The sequence below is a fragment of the Arachis hypogaea genome, chromosome 11 (assembly GCF_003086295.3).
Source record: "Arachis hypogaea cultivar Tifrunner chromosome 11, arahy.Tifrunner.gnm2.J5K5, whole genome shotgun sequence".
In the NCBI taxonomy this organism is placed as follows: domain Eukaryota; kingdom Viridiplantae; phylum Streptophyta; class Magnoliopsida; order Fabales; family Fabaceae; genus Arachis; species Arachis hypogaea.
Window position 1 is genome coordinate 65,193,479 of NC_092046.1, and position 19,589 is coordinate 65,213,067.

At 29.8% G+C, this 19,589-nt stretch overlaps 1 protein-coding gene across 1 annotated transcript; it reads right to left on the bottom strand.

The window, feature by feature from the left end:
- Positions 1 to 8,845: 8,845 nt before the first annotated feature.
- On the bottom strand, positions 8,846 to 14,791 carry LOC112722186 (BTB/POZ and TAZ domain-containing protein 1). Its single transcript, XM_025773155.3, has 5 exons — positions 14,384 to 14,791; positions 14,142 to 14,275; positions 13,737 to 14,040; positions 12,617 to 12,936; positions 8,846 to 9,283 (listed from the first exon to the last, which is right to left on the bottom strand). The coding sequence occupies exons 1-5, from the start codon at positions 14,495 to 14,497 to the stop codon at positions 9,103 to 9,105; spliced, it is 1,053 nt and encodes a 350-aa protein (XP_025628940.1). The 5' UTR covers positions 14,498 to 14,791; the 3' UTR covers positions 8,846 to 9,102.
- Between the last annotated feature and the right edge of the window lie 4,798 nt (positions 14,792 to 19,589).

Genomic DNA, 19,589 nt, shown 5'->3' on the forward strand with positions numbered 1-19,589 from the left:
TCTTATTTTTCTGTTTTTCAAATTCTATGCTTTATGTTTTGTCTATATTTGTGTCTTTATTACATGATCATTAGTGTCTAGTGTCTATGTCTTAAAGCTATGAATGTCCTATGAATCCTTCACCTTTCTTAAATGAAAAATATTTTTAATTGCAAAAGAACAAGAAGTGCATGAATTTCGAATTCTATCTTGAAATTAGTTTAATTATTTTGATGTGGTGGCAATACTTTTTGTTTTCTGGATGAATGCTTGAACAGTGCATATTTTTGAATTTGTTGTTTATGAATGTTAAAATTGTTGGCTCTTGAAAGAATAATGAAAAAGGAGAAATGTTATTTGATAATCTGAAAAATTATAAAATTGATTCTTGAAGCAAGAAAAAGCAGTGAAAAGCTTGTAGAAAAAAACAAAAAAAAAAAGAAAGAAAAAAAAAGAAAAAAGTGGTGAAAAAAATAAATAAAGAAAAAAAAAGAAAGAAAAAGAAAAAGCAAGCAGAAAAAGCCAATAACCCTTTAAACCAAAAGGCAAGGGTAAAAAGGATCCAAGGCTTTGAGCATTAATGGATAGGAGGGTCCAAAGGAATAAAATCCTGGCCTAAGCGGCTAAACCAAGCTGTCCCTAACCATGTGCTTGTGGCGTGAAGGTGTCAAGTGAAAAGCTTGAGACTGAGCGGTTAAAGTCGTGGTCCAAAGCAAAAAAAGAGTGTGCTTAAGAGTTCTGGGCACCTCTAACTGGGACTTTAGCAAAGCTGAGTCACAATCTAAAAAGGTTCACCCAGTTATGTGTCTGTGCCATTTATGTATCCGGTGGTAATACTGAAAAACAAAATGCTTAGGGTCACGGCCAAGACTCATAAAGTAGCTGTGTTCAAGAATCAACATACTGAACTAAGAGAATCAATAACACTATCTGAATTCTGAGTTCTTATGGATGCCAATCATTCTGAACTTCACAGGATAAAGTGAGATGCCAAAACTGTTCAGAAGCAAAAAGCCACTAGTCCCGCTCATCTAATTAAAACTAATCTTCATTGATGTTTTTGGAATTTATTATATATTCTCTTCTTTTTATCCTATTTTGTTTTTAGTTGCTTAGGGACAAGCAACAATTTAAGTTTGGTGTTGTGATGAGCGGATAATTTATACCCTTTTTGGCATTGTTTTTAGGTAGTTTTTAGTATATTTTAGTTACTTTTTATTATATTTTTATTAGTTTTTATTCAAAAATCAAATTTCTGATATTTACTATGATTTTGTGTATTTTTCTATAATTTCAGGTATTTTCTGGCTGAAATTGAGGGACCTGAGCAAAAATCTGATTCAGAGGCTGAGAAAGGACTGCAGATGCTGTTGGATTCTGACCCTCCTGTACTCGAAATAGATTTTCTGGAGCTATAGAAGCCCAATTGGCAAGCTCTCAATTGCGTTGGAAAGTAGACATCTTGGGCTTTCTATCAATATATAATAGTCCATACTTTTTCCGTGATTTGATGGCCCAAACTGGCGTTAAATGTCAGCTAAAAACTTTCTGGCGTAAAACACCAGAACTGGCATACTTTTCGGCGTTAAATGCCCATTTTGGCACCCAGGGTGGCATTTAACTCCAATATGAGGCAGATGCACGTGGAAGCTTGAAAGCTCAGCCCAAACACTCACCAAGTGGGCCCCGGAAGTGGAATTTTGCACTATTTACACCTAGTTACTCATTTTCTGTAACCCTAAGTTACTAGTTTAGTATAAAAACTACTTTTAGAGATTCATTTAGCACCTCATGATATTTTACACTTCATATTGTATCTTCTACGGCATGAGTCTCTAAACCCCATAGGTGGGGGTGAGGAGCTCTGCTGTGTTTCAATGGATTAATGTAATTACTACTGTTTTCTATTTAATCACGCTTGATTTTGTTCTAAGATACTCACTCGTACTTCAATATAGAGAATATGATGATCCGTGACACTCATCATTATCCTCAACCTATGAACGCGTGCCTAACAACCACTCCCATTCTATCTGAGCTCAACGTAGTCATTGGGTGACAGCTTGAGTGCGTATCTCTTGGGTTTCTAATCCACGGACCGAGTCCGGAGGTTAGAACCTTCGTGGTATAGGCTAGAACCAATTGGCAGCATTCCTGGGATCCGAAAAGTCTAAACCTTGTCTATGGTATTCCGAGTAGAATCCGAGAAGGGATGACTGTGACGAGCTTCAAACCTGTGAATGTTGGGCGCAGTGACAGTGTGCAAAAGGACAAGGGTCCTATTCCGACGCTAGTGGGAACCGACAGATGATTAGCCGTGCGGTAGCTGTACATGGTATTTTTCATCCGAGACGAGAAATCCGACAGTTGATTAGCCGTGCAGAGATCGTACCTGGTATTTTTCATCCGAGAGGATCATACAGCTTGCCATTGAAGGAAGCCATGCATGTTTGGAGAAGAAGACAGTAGGAAAGTAGAGATTCAGACGACAGAGCATCTCCAGAACCTCAGCCTGTTTCCCATTACTGAATCACAAGTACTATTTATTTCATGTTATTTATTTTTCATAAATACAATCACTCTTATTATTAATCTCCTGACTAAGATTTACAAAATAACCATAGCTTGCTTCAAGCTGACAATCTCCGTGGGATAGACCCTTACTCAGGTAAGGTATTATTTGGACAACCCAGTGCACTTGCTAGTTAGTTGTGCGGAGTTGTGAAAAGTGTAATCACAATTTCCCACACCAGACAGCCCGCTCCTCTCTTCTCTTCTTCTTCCGTTCTCTCTTCTCTCTCGGCATGGGGTTGTATGTTGCGTGAGGGTGGCGTCTGGAGGGTAGTGGGGAGAGTGTATGGGTGAGTTAGGGTTAGAGTAAAATTAGGGTTTAGTTTGGAAAAAAATGGGTAAAAGTGGTTTGGTAATTATTTAGATAGTGAAGCATTAATTATCTTTTGAGTTTCTATATAACATTTATCAAGTGCTCTGTATTTACCACGAATCCTATCAAAACTGGTGAAGTTTCACTTAAAAAGTTGTTATCTATGTGACGATCTTTTATAAGTAGATATGTCAGAGTAGTTAATGGTACATATAAGTACCATCGTTAAGTTTTACGTGATGAATTGATAAAAAGACATAACATGTTCATTATTTACTATTGTGGAAGACCAAATTGATACTTTTTTTTTCAGAGACTAATTAGTCTGAGAACAAAATCTTCAGGGACCTAATTTCACTTTACTATAAAAAAAATAATATTACCTGTACGAGGGAGTACTTATCTCCAATGATTATATGATACATTGGTATCTAACGTTTCAGGTAAAATTTTGCCATTAAAAAATCACAAGAATTTGATAAAAAAAAAAAAGCCTTATTGGCTAACAAAAATGATAATTAGTAGTCAAATTATAATTTTTAAAGTGTAAAAAGACACGTTATTTTGTTAATTAGAGAGAGGTGGAGACGAAATTTTACTAAATAAAAAATAAAGTACATATATTTTTTTTAGGCTGAGACTTAGACAAAGATATTTGATCTCGTCCATTGAATAAATTATCATATATTAAATTTTTGACACGTGGCATAGATTAAAAGTGTTATCTTTATTAAAAAGTGTTGCTATATTCTTAAAATTGTTACTTTGATTCTGATACTAATTTTTTAATTTATTTAAAATTTAAATTTTTAACAAAAAATTTATTAGAGGATTGTTTTTTTTATTAATTTTTATAAATTTTATAATATTATTTTTTTTGTTTTCATTTCATTAATATTTTAATAATTTTTTATTTTGTGAATTTAATAATTTTTTACAAGTTAAATTTTATTTATAATTTTTTAAATATTTTTTATTTTAAAGAACTATATTTTTATCCACCAATTCTTATGCTAATTGTTTTATTTTTAGTCTAATAATCTTATTTATTTTTAAATTCTTTAAATAAAATTTATTGTGAAATTAAAACTTAAAAAAATTATTTTATATTTTTGAAAATTCAGTGTCGTTTAAATTAATATTAATTAGAATATTACTATAATTATTTCTTCTCTTAAATCTTCTATTTTATTCACAATTTATACTTTTATTATTAATTTATAGTTTTTACAGTACATTTTTTAACTGTGATGAAATAAACAACTTTAAAAAAAATTAATTATCAATTCATTACTTAAAAGATTCAGCCACTGACAAAAAAGTCTCTAAAAGATGTTATCGACAAAACAAATTTCGAATGATTTGAAAATATGACAAAAATAACTAATAAATATTATATTTTTGTAAGCCACAAAAAATTTTTGTATTTAACAAATGACTTATCCATTTGATGATCCGAGTTTTTGTAAAATATTTGAATAAATATTTAAAAGATTCACACAAAAATTTTGGAACAAAAGATTTTTTATTTTTCAAAAAAATGTGGTCTTTTATACTTAAAAAGAATTTTAAAAAATAATTTACTTAATATAAAATTATCAAATTTTAAAAATAAAATAAATATTTTTTAATAATAATTAAAAAATATATATTTAATATTTAATTTTTTTAACATATTTTTAAATTATTTTTAGAATTTATTTATTGTTAATATTTTTTCGAAAATTTTTTTTGTTAATAATATAAACTTTGTTATATCATTTTAATAATTTATTCTAGAAAAAATATATATTTTTGCCATTTTTATATATGAATGTTGTCTTCCACTGCGCATATGTTTGACAAATATTGCTATTACCCCCTTGTCGAGTTAGTGGAACTCCACTCGACCGACCGTTAATGCTTTGCCTCAGTATTTGATTTTTTTCTACGTACCTACCAACAACTACTGATCTATGCTATTAAAGATGTTACCCCGTTCTTTCTGCTTTGCCCTTAAATTTTTATGCAACTTCCATTGTTAAAGGGTTCTAGAAATGATTTGTTGGATAGGTGCTGGATGTCCATAAGTTGGGATATTGAGACAAAGATATAGAGACACCAAATTGTGTTTGATAGATAAAATATAAATAAAGATATTGTCTTATTTTTAGTGTCTTATTTTATTTTGTTCTCAAAAATAAACGCAGTCTAAATGGTTTATCATTCTTGAATTCGTATCGATTAATAGAATATTATATTGGTATTATGTTTTGGTATAACATATATTTTAAGATATTACTGTACTTTTTATCAATATTAATTATTAAAAAAATTAAAATTATTTTTTTTCTGACTCACATTCAACTAATTTTGCCCTTTCCTTTCTCTCCCTCTCTCTCCCAACTTTCTTGTTGGCTAAAAAATTCCACATTTAGATTCTAATGTTTTCTATATAACTGTTAAATATTTAAATATACAGACCCATATTTTATAATACTTAAATACCATTTTTTTAAATAAATTAGACAAATTCTTCAATATCTTCCAAAAATGCGAGGATAAAGTATCATTTTTTGTGTATAATCGTTTAATAAATTTAATTGTGTATTCATTTAATATACTTACATATTTTATTTAAATATAGCAAGAGTATTATACTTAAATTGAATTCAAAACATTTAATTTATCGCATCATTTTAATTCTTATTGAAATATATATAGATGTTGATAGTTGTATAATTTAAAAGTATGTCTGATGTATACTCTAAGCTTGTTTTTGTCCAAACTTTTCACTCAAAATAATTAAATTAATTAGAGATGCGATAATTCCGATCCATACGTTAAAAGTGTGTATAGTAGATTTATTGTGTAATTATACACAATGAGAAATAAATTTATCCTCCCTCTATGTTTTAGAGGATACCGAAACAATCACCAACAGATTAAATATCTTAATTAATTGAAGATTATTCCATGTTGAGTGCATTTCCTTTTGGTATATATTGGTCAAATGAGAGCTTTTAAAGAGCTTCCTTTTAGTTTTAGCAATGAGACACTTTAATTTCATATGACCCTAGTAGTGAATACGAATGTGGGACTAATGCGGAGGCCATTATCTATGGTTTAGAATTCAAAAGCGCATCTCATTCACAGCCATAAGTCCCATCTTCCATGATAATGTCCCAAAAATATGATTCTATCTGTTCCCCTAAACCCTTTCCTTAATTATTATGTATACATACTTCAGCTTTTATAAATTCAAATTTAAACATGATTTTAGGAAGACATGACATCATTACTTATTACAGTTATCTTATTCAAAAAGGTCAATTCTCTAGTGCCGACTATTTTGAGGCTGAATTTGTCTAACTTTTTTTTAAAGTAAACTTTTAATATTTTAAAATATTTATTTTATATTATTTAAATTAAATATTATTTTTAATTTTTTTAATAAATTAGACAGTAAAATATAAATACCATAGCATTCGCGCAGAATATGGATTGCCTATTAACGATTTCTCATTTCTAATTATTAAAAAATTAGCATATAAGAAGCATTAGCATATATACTGAGTAGGAGGAGGGAGAGGGGGAGGGGGAGGGGGAGGGGGATTACTATAAGAAATAAGATGGTTATATCAGTATATCACCATATAATAACGAGTTGATAATAAAATTTGAAATTATAGTTTGATTTATAAAAATGCTATTTGTACATCAAAATTAATCATTAAAATTAATCATTATATATTTATATATAAATATATGTATTATTTAATTTATTTTTAATAACTAATTTTAATAGCTAATTTTAATATATACCATGATTATTTTATTTAATAAACAAAACTGTAATGAACTGATGATACACCAAACAAGAGCAAGCAAATTTATTATCACCAACTTCAAATTCGCATAAAATCTTATGCGAACACCAAAGGAGGTATAATTTACATCAAAAATATTATTTATACACAAAAATCAATCTTTAAAATATATATATATATATATATATATATATATATATATATGGTGAATGCTACCCAATCCCCTCTAAAATAACATGTAAGTTACCCTTCATTATGTGTCACATTGTAATTGGTTCTTATCTTAACCATGGTTGGGACAAGAAGCGCTAACGTCATCGTCATCTACTGCCCTCCCACACAACCTCTCTTCCCAGTATAGACAGCGCCTCTTTTTACCATGTATCACTTCTTACCCACATAATTAATGGTTAATTTGGTTATTAAATTTTTTTATTAAAAAAATATATTTTTATTTAATTACGTGATGGAACATATATTTATATGTAAAATATAATATAATAAAATAAATCTATTCAAAGTATTTAAAAGTATAATTAAAATCATGAACATACAAATATAATAATAAAATTTGTACTCCAAACAAATAAACATATTTTTTTATCATACATATATTATTTAAAAAATAAATATATTATTAAAATTAATAACAGAAATTTAAAATGATAAAATTTAACTTTTTTACCGTATTTTTTATAGTATTTTTATTTTTTTAAGTTTTAATTTATTAGTACTTTATTATTTAATTAATAATTAAACAAATTATTTTTATGAAAAATTATTTTTTGTATTATATTAGAGAAGAGACCAATATAGCAGTTTAAAAAATAAATTGTATAAATATTTAAGAGATATATATGAAATACATACCTAAAATAAATAAAACAGACAAAATAGGAGTACTCTTAAGAAATAGAGAATTATTTTTTGTCTGTTTTATTTATTTTAGGTATGTATTTCATATTTATCTCTTAAATATCTATCTATATAATTTATTTTGTATTTAAAAATTTTAATATTATCTATTTTTTATTTAAAAATTATTTTTACATTATTTTTTAAACTGTTATATTGGTCTCTTCTTTAAGATAATACAAAAAATAATTTCTCATGAAGATAATTTATTTAATCATTAATTAAATAATAAAGTATGAATAAATTAAAAATTAAAAGAATAAAAATACTATAAAAAATAATTATAAGAAAGTTAGATTTTATCATTTTAAACTTGTGTTATTAATTTTAACAATTTATTTTTTTAAAAATAATTTATGTACGATAAAAAAATATATTTTTTCTGATTTTAATTATACTTTTAAGTACTCTAAATAGAGTTATTATATTATATTTTACATATGAATATATGTTCTATCGTATAATTAAACAAAAATTTGTTTTAATAAAAAAATTTAATAACTAAACTAAATATTACTTAGGTATGTATTTCATATTTATCTCTTAAATATTTATACAATTTATTTTTTAAACTGTTATATTGGTCTCTTCTCTAGTATAATACAAAAAATAAATTTTCATAAAAATAATTTGTTTAATTATTAATTAAATAATAAAGTACTAATAAATTAAAAATTAAAAATTAAAAAAATAAAAATACTATAAAAAATACGGTAAAAAAATTAAATTTTATCATTTTAAATTTTTGTTATTAATTTTAATAATATATTTATTTTTTAAATAATATATGTATGATAAAAAAATATATTTATTTGTTTGGAGTACAAATTTTATTATTATATTTGTATGTTCATGATTTTAATTATACTTTTAAATACTTTGAATAAATTTATTTTATTATATTATATTTTACATATAAATATATGTTCCATTACGTAATTAAATAAAGATATATTTTTTTAATAAAAAAATTTAATAACCAAATTAATCATTAATGATGTGGGTAAGAAGTGATACATGGCAAAAAAAAGGCGCTGGCTATATTGGGAAGAGAGGTTGTGTGGGAGGGCAATAGATGGCAATGACGTTGGCGCTTCTTGTTCCAACTATGGTTAAGATAAGAACCAATTACGACGTGACACATAATGAAGGATAACTTACATGTTATTTTAGAGAGGGTTGGGTAGCATTCACCTATATATATATATATATATAATTTAATTTATTTTTAATATATATTTTATATTTTAAAAATACATTTTATTTTTGTGACTAATTTTAATATACATCTAATATAATTGAATTCCCATATTGTCTACAATAAAGAAAATATACAATTCTCAACTTGCCATTTCCCTAGTAATGACACAAAAGACAACAGGTTCATATAATAATATCCTAGAACCTCTTGCCTCTACGAAGTACAAAATATTCTTTCCCCTAAAAAAAAAAAACCCTACATTTCAACACGAAATTGATTGTCACATATACGATAATATCATATTGCAATAAAACTCAATGTAACTCAAAACTTGTGAAGCCATTATTGTCCATGGTGACTTTAGTTTCCTCATCACGCTTTCTCTTTGGAAGAGACAAAGATGATATGACTCTGGCTGAGGCTACCTTCTTTGCTAGTAATTTCCACCTTGAATCGTCTTTTCTCTTCTCTTGTTGCATCTTCAATTGAATTTGCCTGTGATAAAGGAGAGTGAGACACATGAATAAGGGAAAAAATATCAGACATTGAAAGTATGGCCTGATAAGACAGCACCATTATCATAAGAAAACTATAGAATAAGATAAGGACCATCATCATAAAGATTAGAACTTAGAGAACCAAGATAATGACAATATGATGACATGAACTAAATAAAGGTGTACCACCGGCCCAAATTGACGCTATTAAACCACTTGGAGCTTAAAGTTAAAAAATAAATAAAAATATTCAAATAAAAACCATGATATTAAGATGAGCGCCTGAAGATAGATGTCAACATTTGTGTATTGATTTCCTGAGTAAATAATAATTCCATCCATTGACATAATGACATCATTTGTTACTTCAATTATTTGTAAATGAACTAAATAACTTAAAATAGAACTCTCAAATTCGAATTTCACTCTTAATTTTAGAAAAAAAATAAAACTAATTCTCTTTACATTTTATATTTTATATTTTAAGTTGTTGTAGTAAATTTATAAATTATTTCATTTGAATAAAAAATCTTACTTCTTTTTTAATTTTTAATAATATCTTTTAATTTCGTAAGTCAAAAATTAATTTATTATTATTTAAAATTTTATTTAAAAATTTATTATTAATTAATAAATTATTATATGTATAAAATAAAATTAAACTTCTAATACTTGCTTAAACCAATTAGTCAACTGATCACTAAAAAAAATTGCGTATTATATCTAAAGAAAATTTATAGAGAGAATTCGGTATAAAATTTGTTGGGTCATCAGTTCCATAGAAATTTACCATTTAGTGAGAGTAGACTTCGCCGCCCTGAAATTCCGAAAAGTATTTTATTGTTTAACAATTAACCCCTAAAATCCTAAATAATATGAGCCCTTTGGTGGAGCCCATTAGGCAAATACTGATGGGCACATGCGTTTGGCATGGTTATTTAACCAATACTCCCCAAAATGAAAGTAGGTCTAATAATATTGCTTAATTGCATGGACCAATATTTCTTCCTTGTATATGGACTTTATGAATTGCGTCAGTATATTTGGTTTCTCCAATTGAGAAGTGGGAAACAGCAGTGATTGACTGGCGAAATTTCTCCATAAGAAAGATGATACTAAGTACTAATAACAAAGTGTGTGTTTGAATTAGAGTTTGCAAGCAAATTTTCATATAAAATTAATTTTATAAATTTAATTTTAATAAAAAATGAGTTAGTGTTAATGTGATTTATATTTAGTAATTTTGTATCAAAATAAATTATAATAAAATAAATATTATTTAAATTATATTATTTAAATTTATATTTAGACAAAAATTATTAAAAACGACATGAATTTATATTATTCAAATTTATATTATTTTAACATTTTTTACTATAATTATTTTTAAAAAAAAATTAAATTTATATATTAAAAATTAGTACTCTTTTGTTATAATTTATTAGCATTTTTCTTTCATATTTTTTTATATTTAATTATATCTTTTTAATAAAATTTATATTATAAAATTTAATAATAATAAATAAAATATATACTAATTTAAAAATATATAATAAAAAATATACAAAATCAAATAAAAAAATAAAATTCTATAAAAAAATACGTATTAATAAAAATAATTAAAAAAACATATGAATAATGAATATTAAAAATTTTATTAAAAAAATACAATGATATACATAAGTGAACCTAAAAAAATTCTAAACAAAAATATTTATACTGTTAATAAAAAAATAAATAAATAATTGATAAAAATTAAAACTTAACAAAGAGTACTAATAAATATTTGTTTGTAAAGCATAGCTATGAAAAAAATTTAAAAACTCTAATGATTATTTTTGGTATTTTTTATTGTAGATGAGATTGAATGGCAAAATTGATAGAATGCCAATTAATTTTTTAATTTATGAAGTGAACGCAGAAGTTAAACGTAAAAGCTACAATTTGTCGCTTCTGCTGAACGGGAGTTCAAACTCAGAATTAGGGGTGGCAAACGGGCCTAAACCCGCCGGGCCGGCCCGCGTAACCCGCCAAAAAAGGCGGGCCGGTCTGGAAAATTGGGACCGCCAAATAGCAAAAGCCCGCTTAACTCGCACCGCTTAAACCGCTGGTTTTGGCGGGCTTTGGCGGGGCGGGGCGGGCTTCCCCGCCGGGCTTAGTCTTTTTTTAGCAAGGGGTATTTTTATAATTTTTTTTACCAAAACCCAACTTCCACAACCCAACTTACAAGAGAATGAAGATGAAAATTGGGTGTTTTAAATTATGTTTGTTTTGTTTTAGAGACAATATTGTTAATTATGTTTTGGATTATGTTTATTTTGCTTTGGAAACAATATTTATAATTACAAAGACTTTTAATGTTTGTGAATACAAAAATTATAATTTGTTTATACTTTTAGAAATTATAATAGTTAAAAGTAAAAAACAAAAGAGATTTTTTTATATCTTTATATATATTATTTAATAGTTAAAAGTAAAAAAAAAAAAAAAAAAAAAAAAAAAAAAAAAAAGAGGATATTTGGCGGGCTTAGCCCGCCGGCCCGCCAGCCCGCCGTTAGGCGGGGCGGGCTAGGATTCTGAGACCGCCTCATTAGGCGGGGCGGGGCGGGCCAGCCCGCCAAATGGCGGGCTTCCCCGCTTGCCACCCCTACTCAGAATCATGTTGGCGTTCAAAAAAAAAATTAGCCAAACAAAAATTACAACGTTCAAAGAGATTAAACGCGTTTCTTGTGCTTCCAACGTGTTTACTAAACACATCCTAAGATGATTCAACTGCTCATAAACGTGCAAACTAGTCAGCTAGCTAGTCACAAATCACAATAAACACCACCTTGGCCTGGGACCAAAAAGTAATTGTACATTACTCTCAGATACAAATCATAATCACTACTTTCTCTTATATTATCAAATTATTTTAGTTGAATTCCTAATTGACAAGAACCAAAGGTGTGACTCTTCAGATGATGGGAATCGGGAACGGATCAGAATATTAATTATTAATTTATCACGTGGTGAACTAATAAAATAAAAAATAAAAAAAAAAAGAGCACTGAACATCGATCTCTTGTTGATATATATCACGTTTGACGGAATCATTTGAACTACAATTCAGACCCCGTTTCGCTTTATGATTATAATTTTATTAAAAATAATACCTCCTAAGTCTTAGAACTACTTGGTTTGCAAGAAACTACTTTTCTCCCTTCAAAAATTGGTAAATGGGTAGAAAGTCAAAATTAGAAATAAGAATAAAGGACATATTAAAGTCCATCATGTGTTAATATGTTATGTTTCATTGACCGTGGAAAATAAAGAATGAAAGAAAATTTACCTGCAAAGAGGAACCTTGCAAGAATCAGTTTGCTGGCAAACGTAGGCATGTAACCTGAAGAGCTGCCACATTCGCTTGCACCGAAGGCACCCCAGCTTCATCCTCTTCTGACACGTGGCAAAATGGCGAATCAGTTGCTGGAGGCCGTGACACGTGTTGAATCTGCTGCAGGGGTTCCTCCTTTCCTTTCTGGTGTCCACGTGGCATGGCCCAACGTCGGTGCAGCCTTCGGTGCATATGTGTTCCAAGCAGTCCATGGCTTCGCTTAGCTCAAAGTACACCCTCTGTTCCTCCCTGTGCCTCCGGCATTTCTCTTTCCTCTGTAAAATCATTCATTTATATCCACTCATCATTTTTTAACAACAGTGAACCTTTATATTTCTTCATTACTTTTTTATTTGATTCTAAATACTAACAAATAATATATTTAAGCTGCACGTTTTTAGTGATATTACTTACGTATGTTTTGCTTTCCAACAAGTATTTCTTACATTTGATTTATATTTTACTTTGTTTTATAAAATAAAAATATCGCATATCAAACACGTAAATTACTAAATTTCATAAGGCTAGTAAGTGGTAACGTAATGGGATGGTAATGCAATAATTTACCAGTACAAGAACTTTGAGACAACATAATAATAAAAAGTGGATGCTCGAATGAAGATTTTGTAATTATTTTCGTATGAAAATATTTTTTTTATTATTAAATGATGAATTATAATATAAAATTAGATTTTAATATTTTTTTTATCATTAAATGATGAATTGTAATATAAGGTTAGATTTTAATGTTATAAAAATATTATCTTTTTTAAAAATGTGACTAAATAAATAAATTATACTTTTAACAAAACATGTTTATGAAAAAATAATTTTGACATTTTTATTTAAATTAGGTGCCTAATAAAAATATGTAACATCTAATTTATGGCGTGTTTTTGTAGCAAAAAGCAGAGAATTAATAAAAAATAAAAAATATGGCATGTTTTGTTCTGTTCAACAGCTGGTAATGAATTGGTACATTATTCTGATTCATCTGAGGAAGCTTTAATTTGTAGTCAATTATTAATGAATTAGATCAATAATGTGATATAATAATTGGTTGAATTATTAGTACCGTTTCGTGTTCGTCGATGAAGCGAAGGATATCGAGTTCAAGCAAGGGATCGTTGTTGTTAACGAACTTCCACCCTTCGGTGTTCTCCACCGCCTTGAAGTGCCGCATGAGCAGCCTCATGCACCTCACCTCTAGATCCGGCGCGTCGCACAGACGCGCCAGCTGAAGTAGGTCCACCACGTTCTCCACCGTCACGCGCTGTGCCAGCCCCTTCGTGCACCTCTGCTTCAGCTGCGGCACGTTGTACACGTGCGACAATGCCAACAGGTGAACCCCGTACTTGTCCATCTGCTCCTCCGTGCACCTGCACCACCATCCCCACAGGGGCATCCCCGTCATTTCATAGCAAAAAAAAAAAAAAAACAGAATGCTGTTTCTTGTTTGAGCTGTAACTTACTAACTAACCTGGAGGTGTAGATGAAGGTGACGAAGACGGCTACGGCTTCACAGGGAACGCCGTGAATCTGGATGATTCTTTCGGAGCTCCGATGTTTTCGCGGGCGGTCTATGACGTTCTCCAAAACCGGCGACACAGAAGCCTGAGATTTAGGAATAAATAAAAGAAAGAAAACAAAAAACGTGAGCAATAGAAGAAAAAAAATGAAAATTGAAGACGAAACGAGATAAATGGAAAGTGGAAGGCGGACCAGAATACTGGAGTGGGCAGGAATACGTGTTCCGGCGGAGGTGCGAATGAAGACATCCGGTTCGGGTAAGATCCGGTCGCTGTGGTAGTTGATGGCTATGGTGTCGGCAACCATATAGAACTTTTCTCTTTTTCCCTTTATTGGTAATGTTTCGAAGGAGGTTAATTGTGGTAGGTATTGTATTTCAAGAGCCGATTGATACAACACTGGTACTCTGTTTTGGCCTAGAATAGGAGCTAGAAAGGAAAGGGGAGATGAACATGATAATGGAGCGGCCTTATATATAGAAAAGATGGAGAAACCAAAAAAACGACATACGAGTAAATTAAAAAGTTAATATAAAAAAAAATGGGAGGTCCCTGATAATTTATTATTTTTGGACATAAATTAGTTATTATAATGTAAAAGACATTTAATACCATCAGAGATATTAAAATACACAAATTTTATAATTTTATAAAATACAGAAATATTGTATATATATTAAATATAAAATATTTTTTAATTATATAAATTATTTAAAATATTTTTTATTTTAATAAATAATAATATATTATTTTTAAATTTATTTTTAAAATATATGTTAAGAATAAGGTTAGATACGTTTACACGTGATGGTATTTAAGTGTTTTAAATATGTCTGAAAATAATTTTTTATTTTTCTATTAAGACACCGTTTGAGCATGACAAACACGTGTGTTGGATTGATCTGTATTAGGGATGTAAATGGGGCAGGGCGGGGGCGGGGGATGCCTCCCTGCTCCCCATCCCCGCCCTGAGATTTGCTCCCCATCCCCGCCCCATTCCCCGTCGTGGAAGAATATTGCTCCCCATCCCCATTCCCCACGGGGCCCCATTCTCCGCGGGGACCCCATTCCCCATGTACATAATAGTTCTAACTAATTATTACTTTCCATATGAATAGAGCTGCAAGTATCTATCTTATACAAAAACTGCAAGATTTTATACAAAAAGTCTAAATGACACGATGGTGACTTCTTTCGAAATAACGCAATGGGGACGCAACGACGAGCCAAAGGACAAAGTAGTAGATGAGGTGGGAGACGCGGCAACAAAGAGGAGAATGGACACGACGGCAGAGTTATGAAAAAGAACGCCGCAAAAAGAAATTACGACGCGGTAAGGGTGATGGCACGGTGAGGTGTGACGATGCGGTGAGAAGAGTGACGAAGGGGTGGCTGCAGAGAGGTTGGATGAAGTATGGACTGCCTTAGGAATCTCTGAATTGAAGAAGGGTTATGCAAATAAAGATTAGGAGTTTTGGGTTTCTATATATATGTGTGTGTGAGAAATTTCTAAAAAACATATATGAGAAATAAACTATTAAGGATAATTCAAGGAATTCATAAATTTCGGGGAATAGCGGGGACGGGGCGGAGATCCCCACTCGGGTCCCCGCGCCTGCTTCGGGGGAATTTTGTCCCCCATCCCCATCCCTGCGGGGAAAATTCCCCACAATCGGATCCCCATTCGGGGCAGTCCCCGCAGGGATCCCCACGTCTCGGGGGATTTTGCCATCCCTAATCTGTATCGTATCTGAAATTTGTCTGACACGCAGATATGCTAACTCAGTAAAGTGTCTATGTTTTATAGCTTAGTTAGTGATCAACTCAATTTTTTTAATCTAATTCTTTTATTCTAATAATCTAACAATATATTTTATCTTATATTTTTAAATATTAGTGACTAACTGATGACTAAAAAAATAAATTCTAATCATTTTCTATCATTCTTCATATATTTATATAAATATATATTCAATAATTATTTTAAAATATATATATGTGTATATATCAAATAGTTGTTCAAAAATTTATATAGAATAAAACAAAATATATACAGATTAAAGAGATTAATAAATAATAAATTTAAAAATTTCAATAAAAATATAAAATATCTTTTTTTTTAATTTTATTTATTTTTATAAATTATTCACCATCATTATATTTTATTTTTAATTTTTCACTTTTTTTTCTTTATACTTATTTTTCCTTTCTACGTGTTAATTTGTTTTTGTCATTTTATTATGATTTTTTGTTTTAAATTATAATATGAAATCAAATGTTCCCTTTTTAAGTTCATAGTTGAATTATGTTCTCTCATTATGTTACTTTGGTTGTTTTATATTTTCAAATTTATTATCTATTATATTAATTATATTAAAATCGAATTTCTGCACCTACTGATAGAACATACGTAATTACGTGGAATATTTTTAAAAGTATTTTTTAATTTATTTTTTTAATTTATTAAATTTAATTTAATATAATAAATTAATTATATCAACTTAATAATTTAATTAAATATTTAAGTATCACATAATTTATTATAATTTATATCTATTAATTAATTATAATTCACTATATCAATTAATTGATTTATAAATAAAATAGGTAATAGAGATATTCTTTAATTATTATATTGGAGGTATTTTTCAATTGATTAAATTAAATTAATTATGCTAATTATTTATTATATGAATTAATTTATTTTATTAATTTATTAAATATTAAAATAATAGATTTGCACCAAAATAAACAACTAAAATGTTTTCAACTAATATATAATAGCAACAATAATTAATACGGGCCTGCTACACATACAAGCTTACAAGTTTACAAGTTGGCCCAACCCAAATACAACTCACGCGCATGAAGAAGGATTGAATGGAGCGTAACATTCACGCGCTCGCCACTCAAACGGTTACGTACGCTACGAGTAATGGCAGACTCTTCCACTTCTTCCACTTCTCAAAGAAATTCGAAGACAAAGCAACCCTTCCATTTTCGAGCGAAAATCGAAAATCAAAATATAGAACTCGTCGCTAACCTTCGAAACCTCCATCAACACACCATCAAAATCTCCATCAAGAATCTCCAGCGAAAACAAAGCAAGAATACTCAAGGTGCGTTACATTACGAACTAGGTTTACTTTTCTTCTACGTTGTTGTTCTAGGGTTTACTGTTATTCTTCCTTCTTTGTTACACTGTTCTTCTACGTTGTTGTTCTAGGTTCTCCTGTTATTCTTGTTGTTCTAGATCTTCTGGTAACTGATTTTTGGGGGTATATTTCGTAGATTGGGGGGTGTATATTGCTTGACCTTGTAATGTTGCTTGATATTGAAGCATGTTTGAGTGATACCTGACTGATATATATGGATGTATCTGAATCATATCTATGGGTGTATCTCACTGTTATCAATGGGTGTATCTGAATCATATCTATGGGTGTATCTTACTGTTATCAATGGGTGTATCTGACTCATATATATGGGTGTATCTTACTGATATCTTTGGGTGTATTTTTTATTTCAGAGAAAATGGCAGCAAGAAACCAAACAAAAGACCTTAAGTGTGCCACACATCTCCTAAGTGATAAATTCAGAAACATGACTGAGGAGAAGAAGGCGATTGTGAGGGATCTAGGATTCGGTGGGTTGATGCACATCCCACCACTAAGGGTGCATCACCAACTGTTAAGGGAGCTGGCAAACAACTTCAAACTTGGGGAGAACAGACTGGAAACAGGATATGGTTCTTTCAAAATAACCCCAAGAAAGATAGGTCATGCGCTTGGCATCAATGCAACAAGTAACTAGCTCAAAATTATAGGTGTATATTAAGTTGATGCTTGGGTGTATTTGAACCGACTTTGATACTTTGTTGTTTTTCTTTTTGTAGGAAATCTGTTTCCTCAGAAAGTCGAGTATAAGAAACTTTCTGAGGATGACAAAATAATTTTTAGAAGATTCCAGGGTAAGACCCTCAAAAGTCTTACCGATGAGATGATGGATATCGGCGTTGGTAACGAAGAGGAACGCCTAATGTTCAAGAGGATTTTCATCCTCTATATACAGATGGCGTTCCTTTTGCCAACGACAATAAACAAAATCTCGTCTGTGCACCTGGCCCCAATTTTTTAGATGGACGGCATCTCAGAGCGAAACTGGGGGGGCCATGTTTTGACCTTCATCGTCAAGGGCATCACAGACTACAAGGAGAAAAAGAAGAAGGCAATTGATGGCTGCCTCTTTGTCCTGATGATAATATACTTTCATCTTTCAGAAAACAAAGGCAAGAAGAGGGCTGAAAGACCACCAAAACCATGGATTGCCAACTGGAGTAAGGAGCAGTTGGTCGAAAGAATGAATGCAGAAACAGAGAAAATTTTGGTAAGTTGAACATAATATATTGGGTGTATATTTATTTATCTGAATGCTGCTAAATAAATTATCTGATATTTCAGGGGATTGTAAACATGGCGCAAACAAGAGAGAAAATGAAAAAAAATAAAGAAAACAGAAAAAAACAAGAAATCAAGAAAACAAAAAAAAAGGAAGGCAAGTTCAACATTGTCTTCGGAGGAAGAAACAACTACTGACAGTGACAGTTCTACCTTTGAGTCTGAGACTCAAGAAGACTCAGAGGATTCAGCAAGAAAACGCCCCAGCAAAAAGGGAAAAAAGTAAGTACCATACTTGGGTGTAATTTCTTTTTCGAGTTGAGTGTATTTTGTGGAACCATTTGGGTGTATTTTGTTGATCAAGTTGGGTGTATGTAGTTTATTAAGCTGGGTGTATTTCGTTTGCTGCGTTGGGTGTATATTGTCCATTCAGTTGGGTGTATCTTGTGCATTCATTTGGGTGTATTTTATATCTTTAGTATGTTCTAAATAATGATTGTTTGCCTTATAGAATAGACTCCAGAAAAAGAAAAAAGAGTCAAGAGGAGTCAGATTCTGATTCAGAATCTGAATCTGAATCAAGTGATGAGTAATATTCTGAAATTATTACTCCTTTCTTTTGGCTTCATTATAAAGATTTCATGTATTAACTGAAGTGTCTCTTATTAACTTATAGAAGCGAAAAATCATCACCGGCGGAGAAGAAAAAGAAAAAGAAAAAGACAAAAACAACACCAAAAAAGTAAGCACTTCTTTGGATAAATATTCTGTGATAAAATTACTTTTTTTATTTCTGATTCATACTTTTTTTTCCCACCCAGAACACAACCAAAAAAGAAAAAAATTGTTGTGGAGGATTCATCTCCTGAAGAACATCAATACTTTGATAGGTACAGTACCTCGTTAGCTATATTACCGTCTATCATCGTAATTATTTTTGTTAACATCTTCTTTTATGAATGTAGTGAGACATATGAAATATCAAGTGAAGAACTAGATGAA

Excerpts from the sequence above, each read along its gene's own strand:
- LOC112722186 (XM_025773155.3), bottom strand. The coding sequence starts at position 14,497 with ATGGTTGCCGACACCATAGCCATCAACTACCACAGCGACCGGATCTTA. Across the intron at positions 12,937-13,736 it reads TCATCGACGAACACGAAACG|AGGAAAGAGAAATGCCGGAG; the intron begins GTACTAATAATT and ends ATGATTTTACAG. Across the intron at positions 9,284-12,616 it reads TGCAAGGTTCCTCTTTGCAG|GCAAATTCAATTGAAGATGC; the intron begins GTAAATTTTCTT and ends CCTTTATCACAG.